A 16,571-nucleotide genomic window follows, 5' to 3' on the forward strand; every position below is an offset into this window, starting at 1 on the left:
CATTTTCAAAAAAGAGAAACTTTACTTTCAGACATGGTTAGCTTTCACCTTATTTAAAGTTTGAAGTTTGGTAAGCTGAAAGAGAATCTGGCTCAGCTACTGAGGTGCCCATTCCTGTGTCCCCACAGGCAATCTCATTGTAGCAGTGGCTGCACTCATTCTTTTTTTTTTTTTTTTTTGGGCTGTACTCATTCTTGACCCACCCTAGAGATTCACTTTTTTGCCACCAAAGTCTTCTGTATTCTGAAAAGAATCTCATGGACCCTGGCAATCTGATCCTCATGTACAGGGATAAAAAGGAGAATAAAATCCAAGATATCTGAAGAGAAATAATTATACAAAGAAGCAGTCTTTGACTCTGGAAATTCTTCTGAGATTCTATATTACTAGTCTCTATATCCTCCAGGAATATGGGAAACGATACTTAGTACATATAAAGGATGAGGGGGAAAAGATACTCTTGTCCTGCACATAATTTTTAGTGGATGGCTAAACCCTTGCAGACAAATCCCTTGCCACCTTCACCCTATCCCATACCTTTTTTATTTGTGCCTGAAAAGTTATATGTAATGCAGATCCTCAGGGTAAGTAGATAGCCCAACACTAGGGTGTGTGCTTCTAGATGGTATCTTAAAACACAGAATTTTGTTGGTACTTGCCATAAAGCTATCCAAGAAAATCTGTACATTACTTAAACAGACTCTCAACTACTTACTTACAAAAAGGACTGTATTAAACTGCTAATGCTACTATAGCTCTTTCTAGACCTTCCAAAGAATATCATGGGAACAATAAGGTTCCTTTTATTTCCTATTATAGTTGAAAAGAATAAAAAAATTATTTCCCTTCTACATAAGTCAACAGGTAACCTAACAGTCTCCAGAGAGCTGAAGAATAGAGGAAAATAATTCATACTTGGTTCTAAAATATTCTCAATTAAAACATAACAAGATATTTTAATATGCTTTTTAATTGAAGAAATACTGACCTTTGATGAGTTACGTTGTTTCCAATCTGTTCTGGGTCCGAAGTAAAAGAATCTGAACTACTGTACCCATCTGCTGATAAATGGAATATATCCTATTTAATAATAATCTTTTATTCATTTTTTACTCTATATAATCTAAACAAATATAATAATTATTATTTCAAATCACAGATATTTAAAGATTGGCTAATAGGTTAACAGTTCATCCTAGTGTTATGAAATGTAAAAACTTAAATATCAATCAAATCATGGCATATTTACACAATGAAATACCATGCACACAGAATAGGTTAGTCTAGAGAAGTTAATATAGGAATTAAAAAATATGCTTAGACAATAATACAATTTTTTTTTTAATTTTTATTTATTTATGATAGTCACACACAGAGAGAGAGAGAGAGAGAGAGAGAGGCAGAGACATAGGCAGAGGGAGAAGCAAGCTCCATGCACCGGGAGCCTGACATGGGATTCGATCCCAGGTCTCCAGGATCGCGCCCTGGGCCAAAGGCAGGCGCCAAACCTCTGCGCCACCCAGGGATCCCACAATAATAAAATTTATGAGATTAGCCAGACATTCCCCATTTTTCACCTGAGAAAATATCATTTCCAAATCCTCACAATCTTATGAAGAGCAGAGGGTCCCAGAGACAGACTAATGGTTGTGATGAATGATAAATCTTAAAACAGAAACTCAGGGACAATGTGAAGGAACACTGCTGCTTACTTTGAAGGGTTATGAATTGAAGGGACTGGTTATTTGGTTTGGTTTCATTTCAAAATGTATCCCTTCCTTTTTCTTACCAAATAACTGAACTGTTTAATTAATTGGCCCATGAATGATGTTAAAACTAACATATTTCTATTTGGATGTTCCAATAGGCATCTCAAACTTGAGATGTCCAAAACTCAACTTCTGTTTTTCCCCAATAAACCTGTTATCACAGTCTTCCACAATTCCCAGTGGCTCAGGCTAAATTCCCCGAATCACCTGTGACCTCCCACCATCACACTTTATAACACAAGTAAGCAAATGCTGACTCTTTTTCTATAAAATATAGCCAGAATCTGACCACTTCCCAGCACAGCTACCACCCTAGGCTAAGCCGTCCTCCTCTCTTACATATGTTCCTCCAGTTGTTTTTTAAACAATCTTTCCTGTTTTGACTCTTGCTTTCTTGGGGGCTATTACTCTTACAGCAGCTGTAGTGATCCTCGTATATAAAAAAAGGAAGGTCAGGCCACATCACTTCTCCATTCAAAACCTTCTAATGGCGTTTCATCTCATGCAGTAAAAGTCACTCTTACACTGCTCCCTGATTATTCCTCTACTACTTGCTACTTCTGGCTGCCAAATTTGCTAACTGGTTCTCTTCCAGGTGTTTGCCTGCTGTTCCCAGCAGAAGGCAGATTTCTAAATAAGGGATTCACATGTGCTGTTTCCTGTGCCTTAAATGTCCTTCCTTCTGATATTCACAGCCGAATCCCTCATCTCATTCAAGTCTTAACCCAAATGTCATCTTTTGGTAAGGTCTTCTTTGAGCTCCTTCCTTAAACTGCCACTCCCTCTTCTTCTCTTTGCCAGCTTTATTCTTATCCAATGTGTTAATTATCTTTTAAGATAGGAGGAGTTAAGATTTTTGTTTTGGGTTTTTTCTCTTATATTCCCTACAGAATGTAAGCTCCATAAAGGCAAAGATTTTTTGTTTAACTGCTGAATCCCCAGTGTCTAGAACAGAGCCTGCCACATACTATTCCATTAACATAGGCTAAATAAATGAATGTACACCTAATTTCTTGTGAGAGGAAGGAGTAAGTGTGAAGAGTTCATGGACTAAATGTGGCTAACGGAGAAGGATGGCAAACAGAAGGCCTGCCTAGAAGCAGGTCCAGGTGGCAATAAGCAACCATTTACTCATACAGAGGGTAGGGTACTTAAAAAGGTTGACTTATCTCTACTTTATTCAGTAAGGTAATATGAAATAGCTATACATTTGAATTATTCAGATTCTAAATCCACACTTAACCAACTTCAAATGGAAGCTGTAATGCTATTTTTCACTTACCTACAGTATTTCCAGAAGCAAATTTCACTGATGAATTTATCTTACTTTCCTCCGACAGGTCAGATGTTTTCACCAGTAATGGGCTAGTGGGATTAGTATGATCTAGTAGAGAAGTAAAAGGTAAAAATACAAGAACTGAATTAATAAATTCATAAACTTCAGAGTATAAGACTTCATTTATATATTCCAAAGAAGTAGAAGGTAAACCTCATGAGATATAAGACAAAATAGTATTTTTAATAAAAATATGAGCTTGTTCATAGCGAATTTTGCTTTCTACCACAACAGAAGATTGGTTTTAATGAAAAATGTCAATTTGCATGTTCATACTTTGTTAATTTATCCCTTCAGGGTAGTAAAAACCCCAAACAAATGGTTATAAAATAATTTATGATGTTGACTTATACAGAAAATAGATAAACCTCTGAGAAAATAAATAGATGTCTAACTAAAACATTTAATCTAAAATGAGAAACTTCAAGACTTTAAGCAAAACATACAATTTCAAAGCTAAGATTTAACATACTACCTCCTCTTCAGTTAAAATCTGAACATACTTTAAATATATGTTCACAGCAGTTATCATAAAACCCATAAGGTAGAGATGCCTGGATGGCTCAGTCAGTTAAGCAACCAAATCTGGATTTTAGCTCAGGTCATGATCTCAGGGCCTTGAGATTGAGCCCCACGTCAGGCTCCACATTGGCATGGAGCCTGCTTAAGATCCTCTCTCCTTTTCCCTCTGCCTTTCCCAACTTCTTCCCCATACCCGGCTTACATCCACTCTAAAATAAAGAAAGAAAGAAAATCTTTTAAAAACCCCACAAAACCCATTGGGTATTAGAAAAGTCACATCTTCCAAGTGTCCTTATTTTTCTTTATAATATAAATTCAACAGTTTCCCTTTTTAAAAATTTTTGAAAAATATTTGAGAGCAAGAAAGAGCATACACTCGGGGTGAAGGGCAGAGGGTGAAAGAGAGAATCCTTAAGCAGACTCCCTGTTGAGCATGGAGCCCAACATGACATGGGGTTGGACCCCAGGACCCTAGGATTGTGACCTGAGTCAAAATCAATAGTCAGCTGACCAATCAACTGAGCCACTCAGGCACCCTTTAACAGTTTCCTTTTGAAACTGTAATATAAATTGAATAATATACACAAAAATACATCTATACTTATAGAAAGTACTATGTTAAAAAATAAACAATTATGAAGGAATCTGAGCCCTCAAATAATTATTTGTGTATTTTAGTTAGATGCTAATCTAAAATACAACCCAGCAACAGCTTCCTTACCACTGCCAGTTCTTTTCAGTTCCATTTCCTGCATGTGGATTTTGCTTGGAGTCATACGAATGGGAACTGGATGAACAATAGCAGTATCCTAGAGACGAATGGGAGGAAATACAGACTTTGCATTAAAAATGCCAAGCTGATACCATGAATAATCCAAACTAACAATACTTTAAATAGACTTTCTTATTCATGCTAAGGCAAGCATGAAAATAAATTTCTTAATTAGAAATCTTAGAATTATGCGTACAAATCAAGTTCACTATGCGTACCCTAATAATCTGATTTTTTTTAATAAAAAAGTACATTTTAATTTTTGAGTGGTTAAAGATTTGAGTGGAAAAAAGATCTATAAAACTATATTTGAGAACTATATCAAAGGCAAAGTATGAGATGATCTAATGAAATTATACAAATCTAAACCTTTGAAGTTAAAGTGAACTATTTCATGAGAACTCAAATTTTTCTCTAATTGCTGAAAAAAATGGACACTTACTTTTTCCTATATAAAACAAGGTAATAATGCTCGCTATATTGTAACAGCATAATATATTGTTTCTACAGATTAGTTCTATAAAACTGTTTAAAACTGGGGCACCGGGGATCCCTGGGTGGCTCAGCGGTTTAGCACCTGCCTTCAGCCCAGGGCATGATCCTGGAGTCCCAGGATCGAGTCCCATATCGGGCTCCCTGCATGGAACCTGCTTCTCCCTCTGCCTGTGTGTCTGCCTCTCTCTCTCTCTCTCTCTCTGTGTCTCTCATGAATAAATAATTAAAAAAAAAAAAAAACTGGGGCGCCTGGGTAGTGCTGTTGGTTGAGCGCCTGTCTTTGGCTCATGTCACGATCCCGGGGTCCTCAGATCGAGCTCTGCATCAGGCTCCATGTTCAGTGGTGAGCCTGCTTTTCCCTCTCCTCCCTGCTCTATGCTCTCTCTCGCTTGCTATCTCCTTCACTATTCCCATGTCTCTATAATAAATAAAATAAAAACAAAAACTAACAAAGAACCCTACAAAATTCCACAAAGCCATGTATTTTTAAAAAGGAATAAGTAAGACTCCTACTCTTAACATTCCATTATTTTTCTTAAACCTTTTCATGGCTGGAATATATCTGATATTCTTAAAATTTCATGAGTGGCAAGTCTAGCTAGAGGAGTAAGGAAACTGTAGTACAGACTTTTTGAAAAGAATGCAAACAGCAAAGCAAGAAGAGAAGATGAAGACAAACATCTTAGATTCAGTTTAAGTCAGACACCTTTTTTGGTTGACAGTACTAGGTAACACCAAGCCTCTGCTAAAGGAAGTTTGGTTCTAGCATACTGCCTCTTGCTTGACAGGCCCCCTTAGCTTATTCTCATAATCTCAAATCAACCAATTTATAACAAATGAATTTTTTTTGCAATCATACTGATAGATCCATTCACAGTAATTTTCTGTCCCTACACCAGCGAGGTTGTGGACAGAGTTCTAACATTTCCCCTACAACTCTAAATTACGGTTATAAAGATTAATATTATAGCTGGATAAAAGTTTATAGATTTCTCAAACAATAATGAGTTACTCTCAAGGAAAAAAAAAATCTTAAAGATTTTATTTATTGATTCATGAGAGACACAGAGAGAGAGGCAGAGACACAGGCAGAGGGAGAAGCAGGCTTCCTGTGGGGAGCCCAATGTGGGACTCGATCCTAGGATCCTGGATCACGGCCTGAGCTGAAGGCAGACACACAATCACTGAGCCTCCTGGTGTTCTTCAGGAAAATAATTTTTAACAATACACTTAAGATGTTCTTTGTTGCATTTATGGTTATAAAAACATGGCTTTAGGAATAACTACTTTCTTAACTCACAACTTTAGTGGTAGAAATAAATGCTATAAGAATCAGAATTTAACCTTATAAGGCAAGATTAAAGGAAAAACAAAGGATAGTTCATGAGACAATAAATTCTTATTCCAAACCCAAAACAAGCTAGGAAAAAACAAGCAAAAAAATTGTTAGACATTTTAATTCATAATATTCATCTAATATATATTCTGTGTGTATAAAATCAGATATATAAAACTTATGACAGTTGGAACTATTAAGTAATCTTTTCATATATTTCCAGTACAGTATGTGGAAGTCATGATAATGACTCTAAGAAAAGAAAATCATGAATGTTCTATTCATTCTCCAAATTATTTGCATAAGTTTCTGTGCCAGCAAATCAATTCTGTATCACATACTTCAGACATGCAACCACTGGCTGTTGTGAGCTTGCAAGTCCAGCTGCTAGCAGGACAAGAGAATTCCTTACAGAGCTTTACACTGATGGCAGGCCTAACCACCAACTAGTATACACATAAGAAGCTCTATTTGTGACTGTGGTTTGCAATAGGATAGACAGCTTTGACATTAAGCATTTCGACATCCAAATGAAGAACCATGAATGCCTATACTCTTCTAAGTCCTGAGCCATCAGATGCTCCAAATTAGCAACCCCAAATTTACAAATAGAGAAAAAAGTATAAAGACTGACTAGCAGGCTCTGCCCAGCTTCTTCTACCTATTCAAATCACCTCGTCACCTTTAGGAAACCCATTCTTAATCACTCATGGTACATCTGTGTCATATATTTGGGCATTTCACTTTATACTTTACTGAATATATTATATACTCAAGTGTATTATAATATATAATATAATATACTTGAATATATTATATATATTATACTATACACTTTATTGAATATATTAGACTCATCTACCTGTATTTTCTACTTGCCTTAAATCTCATGATCCACCCTCCCTGCTTTTCCTGTCACTCATCATCTTGCTCTCTCTGATCCCATCAATTCTTCACATTGTTTGTTGCCTGACTGATCTTCCCCAACTGCCTCTTTCTCACTCCTATCTTTTCATGGTACTCCTGGTTGGCTCCTCAGGTCTATGAGATGAAGTTCAGATCCTTGGTCTAGCACAAAAGATCTTCCCAGTCTGGTTTCAACCATACTGCTTAGACCCCCTCAACCCCATGTCTACCCTATACTCTCAGCACACTCACCAGATCCTGCCTGTGATATTCTCTCTGCTTGGAATGCCCTTGTCCATTTCTGCCAATTCATAGTTTCTTTCAAAACCCAGCATAAAAGCATAACCACTCTTGTGAAAACTTTCCCAAATACACCAGGCTGAATTAGCCCACAGTTCTCTGCCTAAAATTTTGCTCACAACTATATATAATTATCACAATCAGTGATATTACAACCATCACCTATCATGGTTAAGCTGTGGGCTACCTACGAGTGAAGTTTTTGACATTTTTTATACTCCTAGAGACTGTCACAGGCACCTAGAAAGGAGCTCCACTAAACCAGGTGGGTTGGCTGGGCATCAGTAGTAATCAAATTAACTTCTTTTTATATCCTGAATTACTCAGAAGTTTTACAGCACTTAAGATCAGGCATAAATCATGGCAAAGACTAGTGCACTACACTTCTCATCAGTCTAGAATTTAGTAGCAGAAGCAGATTCTCCCAGAGGCTATTAACGATAAGCAGTTCAACAAAAGCAATCAAGTTTCTGGAAATGATATATCAGAAGCTCAATTTCATTATAATTTTGGGAGCCTAATAACTATCCATCTCAGTTTGCATGTGAGGTCACTGTACTATGTGATGCAGAAGTCTCTAAATGCTACAGAGAACTGTGGGGCTTCTCATAGACTTTCACTTTACTGAGCAAACAGCTAATTATCAAATTTTAGCTTTTTAAAAATATTCCATTAAATATTTCCAAGACTGTAAGGTTTGTAAATTCATATTAGAACTGCAGTGATATTTTTCTCTTAGGCAATTATCTTCCAATCTGTATGGACCTTATTTACTCACTTACAATTATTTATAGAAGACTTGCAAAGGATCATTTGGGATTATGGGTATAAGCTGTGTTATACAGAAGGCAGTTTGCCAGGTTAGTATTAAATGAAGGATAAGAACTTAGATCCTCAATGGGAGAAGGGCATTCTCCTAATGGCAGGTTTATTAATGAGATCCCTAAGTTGGGGGAACAAAATTAAGATTTAAGTTTATCATCATAAAAAAGATTTCTAGGTAACATTATAAATATTTAAGACTGCCAACTTTCAAGTTTAGAGATCTAATTTCAGATTTAAAATAGCAATTATAACTTTTAATTTCTTACAGCTTCCTGCCACACAAGAGATAATAAAAGAAAGTACTGAGCCATAATATTTTAAACACTAGAGCTAGAACTCACAAATTTGGGTATTTTTTCCAAGAAGTTACAAGAACATCACTATGATAAAGTCAAATATTTCCTGGCATTTCCTGCCAGTCATGAGTCAATTTATTTTGCCTCTGAGTTCTATGTTTTTATATATAATGTTCTTTCCTGGCCTGACAAAAAAAATCGTAATATTCTGCATAATTATTTTCACCATCTCTTATGGGGTGGGGAATAAAACAGAGCAATTCTGTATTCCTAAACCTAACCTGCTTTCCCAATAAAACATTTTAAAATTAAGTATTTAAAAAAAATAACCTGCCTATGTAAATAGTAGGTAAGAGTAAGATGAAGGGCAGCCCGGGTGGCTCAGTGGTTTAGTGCCACCTTCAGTCCAGGGCGTGATCCTGGAGACCCAGGATCGAGTCCCACGTCAGGCTCCCTGCATGGAGCCCGCTTCTCCCTCTGCCTGTGTCTCTGGCCCTCTCTCTCTGTCTCCATGAATAAATAAAATCTTGAAAAAAAAAAAAAAGAGTAAGATGGAGAAATAAATCTTAGAGCAAAGGTAAACTTTCTTTTAAGTTATAGCACCTGTCACTTCCCAAGAGACCTTAATTAAAACTGAAAATAAGCAGCAGATATTATGTTTTGCTTTTTCATTCCTCAATTTTCAGGTTGAAACCAAAGATTAATGCCTTCAAAATAGCAATAAAAGAAGCAAAGGGCACAGATGATCTACATATTAATTGGCCCATAAATAATTAATAAACTATGAAAACAGACACTTAAAACACTTCCATATTTTATCTGTTTGAATTCAATGTAACAGCATCCTATTTCACAAATAGATACCAACTTTTTAAAATTATAAAGCACATGAAAGATCCAATAATTTAAACTACTGAAGATGTACTGCTATCTTTATGTGCCATTTCTCCCAAATCCACACTAAATAAGGACATTACTATATTAAAAATTAATGGTTCTTTGATCAGAAACATCTAAAAAAAAAAAAAAGTCTTGTGACACTTTATCTTTTCACTCATTTTTAAAAAAATCCTACCTTTACTCTCTTCTTCCCTTCCTACTTACTTCCTTTTTTCTTTCTGAAAGATGCTTATTACTATATCCTCTTTAAAAGAAAAAATAAAAGGACAAGCAGGAGTGAACAGTGAAGAGAATGATTAATAGCTAAGGTTTTGAAGTTTTCTAATGATTTGAGGGAGAGGCAGGGCATATATGAAATTAATTCTGTGGGGACAGAATTTACTTTTTAAATCAGGATGTGAACTTTGTAGCATTTTCAAAGCAACACAGTGAGCCACAGGAAGACAAGACAGAGGGTCCCTTGCACAATGGCAATCTGTGACCAACAACTTTTTTTTTTGCTGAAATTGATTCTCTTAACAGAACTCAACATACTAATTAAGTCAAAGCCATACCATCTGGACTGTTAAAATAAAAGATGACATTGCATATTTACATATAAAGTACATATTACATGATGTATAAGCATACAAATAATAGTATTTACTAAATGTCATTGCACTGAAATACACAGTATGTTTACTATGAAATACACAGTATATGTTTAACATACACTTAATTAGCAAATCAAAACAAGGTCAGCTCAATTTTCACAAAATGCTTCCTTAGACACATGTACTAGATTTAAAAACATACAGTTATCTCCCATCAAAATAACTAGAAAATACAAATGATTAAAAAAAAAATGTTCTTTCCACCATTAAGCACACAAAAATTGAAAAGCCTGCCACCATTTCCCCCCTAAGCACTCCACTCAATCATGCATATCAGCTAAAAACCATAATGAATGGAAATTTGGGTTAATAAAATTAATTTCAAACAAGCAAGCTAAGTGATTGACTTACAGGATCAGCTGGTGCAATGTTAGAATCAAATTGGGTCAGAGTTTGTGAGCTTGAAGAGCGTTCACTAAATGTCTCCCACTGCTGAACAGACAGAGGAGAGACAAGTCAGCATGATGAGAAAGATGGAGTAAAAGATCATTGGAGAAGATTTAGCAAAGTAATTCAGAGGTTGCACTGCAAGTTGTGTTTCAAAGGCCTGACAAAATTCCATAATTTCTGTTTTTCCATAAACATTTTATACTTATCTATGGTGGATCATCTTATAATGTAAGGTGAGCAGCTTCAAATTCAAACGTATAATAACAATTTATTGCAATCTCAATGTAAGAGACTAAAAGTCTCACAGAATTAAAACTCAAAACATAAAATAGGAACAGAATCTAAGTGGTACAAATGGTAACAAAGTAAAAATGTAAAGGGGTTTGTCTAGAGAAAAAATTACTTCAAATCCTTCTTTCAAAATTCTAACATTAATGTATTGGTTTGGTGATGCTAATGTACCCTGTGTACCAAAATTCTGGTCAAAACAAAGCAAGTCAGTGTGACTTGCCAGTGCGACCCCTGAAAGATGATTCTATTTATGGACGTGCACATAATTTATACATATGTATAGATATTTAATAAGGCGTAATTGAGATAAAATGAAAAGATTTTTGGAATTAATATATGTTTGAGCTTCTGTCCATCTGTAGCAAGTCAACCCCTGCAATCCGCACTACACACAGGGCCATGCCAGACCACAAGACAACTGCCTCAGGCAACGTCCCCTACCCCATGCTAGAAAAATCAGACTGCGGCCACAATGAGAGCAAATGAAGCATCTGAGTAGGTGTTATATACAGAAGACTGATTTTGATATGAAATACTACTCCTCTAAAAGAGGTACACAAGTATTAGACCTCTTAGAATAGGTGGAGTGATAACATTAATTTTAGTAAATTCCATTTATTTTGAAGATCTTAGTAATAAAATAGTGTAAGATTTTATATCAAAACTGCATTAAAATCATTTAAATTTGATTAAGAATTATCGGTTATCCTCTGAAGAAGGAAAAACATCTACACATATACAGTATATACATACAAATGCTTACACACAGACACACCTACTCATTTAACCAAAATCCTTTCTATAATTCAGTATGGAAAAGTATACATTTTTATGCTTCAAAGTTCGATTTACTATTTAAAACAGTGATACTCTATTTGAGAAGACATGTAGAAATTATTAGCAAACATGTTGATGAAAATTATCTATAAAAATAGATAATATAATCTTTCAACAAACTAATACTGATGCAAAGTGATTGTTGAATAAAGAAAATCCACAATAATTCACTTTTATCAAGGGGCATCACTTCAGTGATGTTAGTATAATTAGTTTTCTCAATAATTACTGTTGTAGGGGTAAACAAAGGAATTTTTAAAATCCCAATTACTTAATTGTGGAGAAAAATTTAGATGTAGAAGATTTTCACCATAAAATAGGTATTACCTATTCTATTTGGCGGCATGAAGTTTTAGTAAGACTGTACGTAAGCTACCTGGAAAGCAGAGAGCATCCTGATCTTTGTAACTTTAGTATAATGGCTAAGACCGCAGGCTCTGGATCCAGGCTGCTGGAATCCCAGTTATGCTATACAGCCTTAGGCAAGTTATTTAACCTGTGTGTCAGTTTTACTATCTATTAACACAAGATTAATAATACCTGTATCATAGGACTATTGTGAAGATGCAAGGAGTTAGTACATGTAAAGAGCTTTGTGAACAGAGCTGGCACATCAAGAGTGCTCGATAAATGTTAGGGATGATTATTAGTGTTAAATTCCATCCATATTTGCAGGTGCTGAATAAGTGTTTGCTGAAAGAGTATTAGTGTTTTGTGGTAGAAAGTTAAAATATAATTTAAATTCTATATCCTCAGGTATTTTTAGAAAATATTATTATTGAAATGTATCAAAATCAATGTTTTATTAACATTCTGATTTTCCACATACAGTAAAAAAAATTTATGACATTCATGAACTTTTTAGCAACACTACAAATGAAACTTGCTAGGAATATTTAAGGGAAAATGCAACTACTAGAATCAGAATTTGGAAGGGACGCCATGATGAGGCTTGAATGATCACACTGCAATTTTTATTTAGAATGAAGATGGGATTTAGAATTCAGTTGCTTCTTAGAGTTGCTTTTATTTATGAACTGATATCAAAGGAATATAAATACTCTTAATCTGATAGTGCTTTTAAAAAATGACAAATGAATAAATGCAGCAAAAATTAACGATTTCAAGAAAACTGATCCTACTCTTTATAAAGCCTCTCTATTAGTAAATTCTTTTAAGGCTTAATTCTTCCCTCTAAAAAAAAAAATACCTAAACAGTTGTTTTATGATAAATGTGCTATAATGTCTCCAACACAGGTATCTGTGATCATGTCCAAAAGCAAGAAGTACTTTAAACTGGCCAGTTACTTCTCTGCTTTTCAACTGTCCAAAATTAACTAGTGTTGCTTTAACCCAGTGGTTTTCAGCCTTTAAAATATACGGAAAGCATAGAAAGCTTGGAATTTTTTTCCTAAAAGTCAGCAAACTTTGAAATTTGTAGCACTATAAAGGTGATATTAAAAATTATAATAAAAAAAGTGACTTGTTCACAAAACTGCTCTAAGCAGCCTGGAACAGTTTTCAATAGGAGTTCTACAGAGCACTAAGGTTTAAGAGACTGGGGGCCTCAGACAATCTCTCTAATCAGAGCGGCCCTACTTCTATTGTTTTCTATAATGGAGTTCCAAAGTGATAGGGGAGCAGTGTATTCATCTCGAATTTCATTGTTTTGCAAGCTGTGCTTGATCTTACACCAGTTTTCTTTAACCACTGCATTTAACAGTGAAATCATTCCATTTTGTATTACATAGAATAAATTATAAATAGCCTGAGTTGTAGAAAATGCTTTCTTCTGTGGAAAGCTGGATTAGTGACTTTTCACACACCACTTCCAATGTTAAGATTGCAAATATATAATCACATATCCTGCTTACAGAAAGGGGAAGGAGTGTGATATGGTGGGTGGAGCAGCTGAGTGAATCTCAAAGGACCTGTGGTTAAAGCCTAGCTCTAGTCCCTCACTGGCTAAGAGGTATTAAGGCCAAGATACCACCCTTTGGTTGATTTCATGTGTCTGCCTCATCTAACTCACAAGGTTTTAGCAGGAATGAGTGCTGGAAACCAAATGATAGTATTCACTGTGAAAAAGTACTTTGAAAACCTTAGTCACATAATTATAAACATTTATCACAGTCTTATTGGATATGTTCTCTCAACTGTGCATGCATATCGAAAGAGCTATATATGTGCTGAAATTACTCTGCCTGGAACTTCTTACCTTCAAACAGTTTAAGTTAGTAAAAGAAAAGGGAAGCTCTGCTAACCTCACTGCTCTGATTCAACTCAGGCCAAGTCTGGTTTAGTGACGGCATTGATGGTGACTTGCTTGGAGGTGCTTCTGCAGGAGAGCCTGAATAACCTACCTCACCTGGCTGATCTCCAACATCTGCAATTTAAAAACAGAGAAATTATCTATAAACAACAGAGTTTAGTTTAGGAATATTTATTTATAAAAGAAAATCTAACAGAAGAGTTTTACAAGTAGTGATTTATAGTCTGACTTTCCTTATGTTCCCCAATCATTTTAACAATCAATCAGGCAATACCTGTTCCTGTTACTTATTGTCTACTTAAAACCATTGCTTTCCATGAAAATAAAATCTAGTTAGGCATAAACAGAAAAGAGTGTTACACATAACAATAATGCAATAGGGCACAAGCTTTGAATCATTTTCTAATAATCTTATAACAGTTTCCAAAGTGTATTTCATGGAATATTTAATCATTAAGATGCTTTAAAAAGTTAGGCTTTTTGTTCAAATAAATGTGGGGATACTCTATCCCTGTTGGACATCCCCATGCATATCTGTATATCAAAGACTTGTAATGTTTAAGAGCAAATAAACCTTATTTAAATCAGTTTTTTCCCAAACAGACCATTTATCAAACAAAATCCCTCCATATTCCCTTGGAATATAATTTGGGAACTACTGATTTATAACTAATTCATTCATAGTTTCTCTACAAATCTCCTCTGTTACCAAAAAGCTGCATCTATTGGCAAGGCAGACAGCAGAAGAAAAGGAAGAGTCCCAGGCGTGGGCAAAGAGCAAAGTCACTGAACCAACTTATATCATTACAACGTAAAATTACATTACAATGTAAAAACAGAAGGAATTTCAATGGTAACTAAATTCTCAATCCAAGCTTTCCAAATTGTATGTGGTTTGGAATACAATCCCAATCTGAAAATCACATAAATTGCCAAAATAATGGGGAATATCTAATCTGTTGAGAACCTGTATCAAAAATATGATTCTAAAATCTGTCACTATCTCACTGACCATGGGCAAGTTGAATAAAATAGCACCTGAGTTTCTCCATCAGAAAGAAAGACATTTGCCATTAAATGTTAGCACTGTAATTAAAATTCCTAAACAGCCATATAATAATTTAGCAGTGTAGGTTTTTACCTTTCAATCTATTCATAAATAAATCCTTTACATGTTAGTGCCTAACATACTAGGACCTAATACATACCATACACTCAAGTATTTATTTGAGTTGTTTTCAGGTTCTCCTTCATTTTAAATTCATTCTCCTTTACTGTTATTTTCCTAAAACAAAAATTACTTACTGATATTTTTTATGTTCTCAAAATTTCTCTTTACCCTATTTGTTTTCTATCTTAAAACACTTCTCCCATTTACTGATCCTAATGTAATTTCTTTATATTCTCATCACACTGCAAGTTCTAATTTATAGTCAGCATCATATCTTGATAAATTCCTGTTTTCTAAGACCAAGAATAGGTGCTCTTCTTAATCTTATCCCTTTTTCAATAAATGTCTTGAAGTAGTATAAAACCAATGCTTCCAATAATATTCAATGAAGACAAAGCTCTTAAAGACTAATGAAAAAATTATTTATGATAAATCATAACGGTAAATCCCTCATGGGGAGAGCTGTGGTTTTCAGTATGAATGAAAATTATGGATTTTTTTTCAATGATAACCAAGGGAAAGGAGTTAAGAAAAGGAAGATAATAGCTATAAATTTGACTAAGTCGATTGAAAGTGAAATGGAGGTGGAGAATGAAGAAATGTCTTATAAGAGATGCCCCAAAGCAGGTATTAATAATGAAGAAAAACAGAATTAAAATAGTATTAACTAGATAGGATGAATAATTTTCAAAGAACCTACTTAAAGTCACATTGTATCAGCTAAGTTTTAAATGCCACCATAGGGGAACCTGGGGCCCTGGTTTGGCTTTCCAGACATTCTTTCTATTAGTTTTCCACTTACAAATTTAAGATCAGACTGCATCCTACCCCCACCTCAGGGCAGTTACAATTTCAGGTAAATTGTTTGAATCTCTTGGATTCACTGGTACAAAGTTGCAGTGGGTCCAGCCTCTTTGAGGCTGAGAAGTAAAATGTTATTCTCCCAAATAATTACACTTCATTGTTATGCTAAGAGTTATTTTCCTTGAGTAGCAGTTCTCAAACTGTAGTCCATGGACTCCTGGGGGAATCCCCAAGACTCTTTTAGGGAGTCTGAAAAGTCAAAATTGTTTTTGTAATGATAATAATGCTTTTTTCCTGTGTTGGCACCTATAAGATGATGCAAAAGCAATGGTGGGTAAAACTGCTGTTTATCAGCAAGAATCAAGGCAGTGGCACTAAAGTACGTTAGTCATTATATTCTTCACCGCCATACATTCTAGTTAAAATAAACATGCATGGCAACTTCACTGAAGAATGCCCATAATTATCACAGTAAAAATTATTTCAATTAAATCTCAACCCTGAAAACGCATGTTAATACTCTGCATGGCAAAAATGGGAAATATATATAAAGCATTCTGCTTTGCACCTAGGATTATGGTTGTCTCAAGGAAAAGTACTTGTGTGATTAGTTGTAAGCTAATTTCCTGGAACACCATTTTTCTTGAAAGAATAGCTGATAAACTATAATTATTCAGACTTGGGTATTAGGCATTT

General features: G+C 34.9%; 1 protein-coding gene across 7 annotated transcripts in view; it reads right to left on the reverse strand.

The window, feature by feature from the left end:
* Nucleotides 1–16,571, reverse strand: part of REPS1 (RALBP1 associated Eps domain containing 1) — an 83,302-nt gene that overhangs the window by 10,957 nt on the left and 55,774 nt on the right. For 3 of the 7 annotated variants that reach the window (XM_038526177.1, XM_038526174.1, XM_038526180.1), the window contains 5 exons: nt 13,893–14,014; nt 10,462–10,542; nt 4,349–4,436; nt 3,052–3,153; nt 989–1,061 (listed from right to left, as the gene is read on the reverse strand). In XM_038526177.1, the coding sequence (XP_038382105.1) occupies nt 989–1,061; nt 3,052–3,153; nt 4,349–4,436; nt 10,462–10,542; nt 13,893–14,014 (466 nt within the window). The remainder of the gene's footprint in view (nt 1–988; nt 1,062–3,051; nt 3,154–4,348; nt 4,437–10,461; nt 10,543–13,892; nt 14,015–16,571) is intronic. The other 4 variants (XM_038526175.1, XM_038526176.1, XM_038526179.1 and 1 more) reach the window with 4 other exon arrangements.

This window comes from Canis lupus, chromosome 1 (assembly GCF_011100685.1).
Source record: "Canis lupus familiaris isolate Mischka breed German Shepherd chromosome 1, alternate assembly UU_Cfam_GSD_1.0, whole genome shotgun sequence".
NCBI lineage: Eukaryota > Metazoa > Chordata > Mammalia > Carnivora > Canidae > Canis > Canis lupus.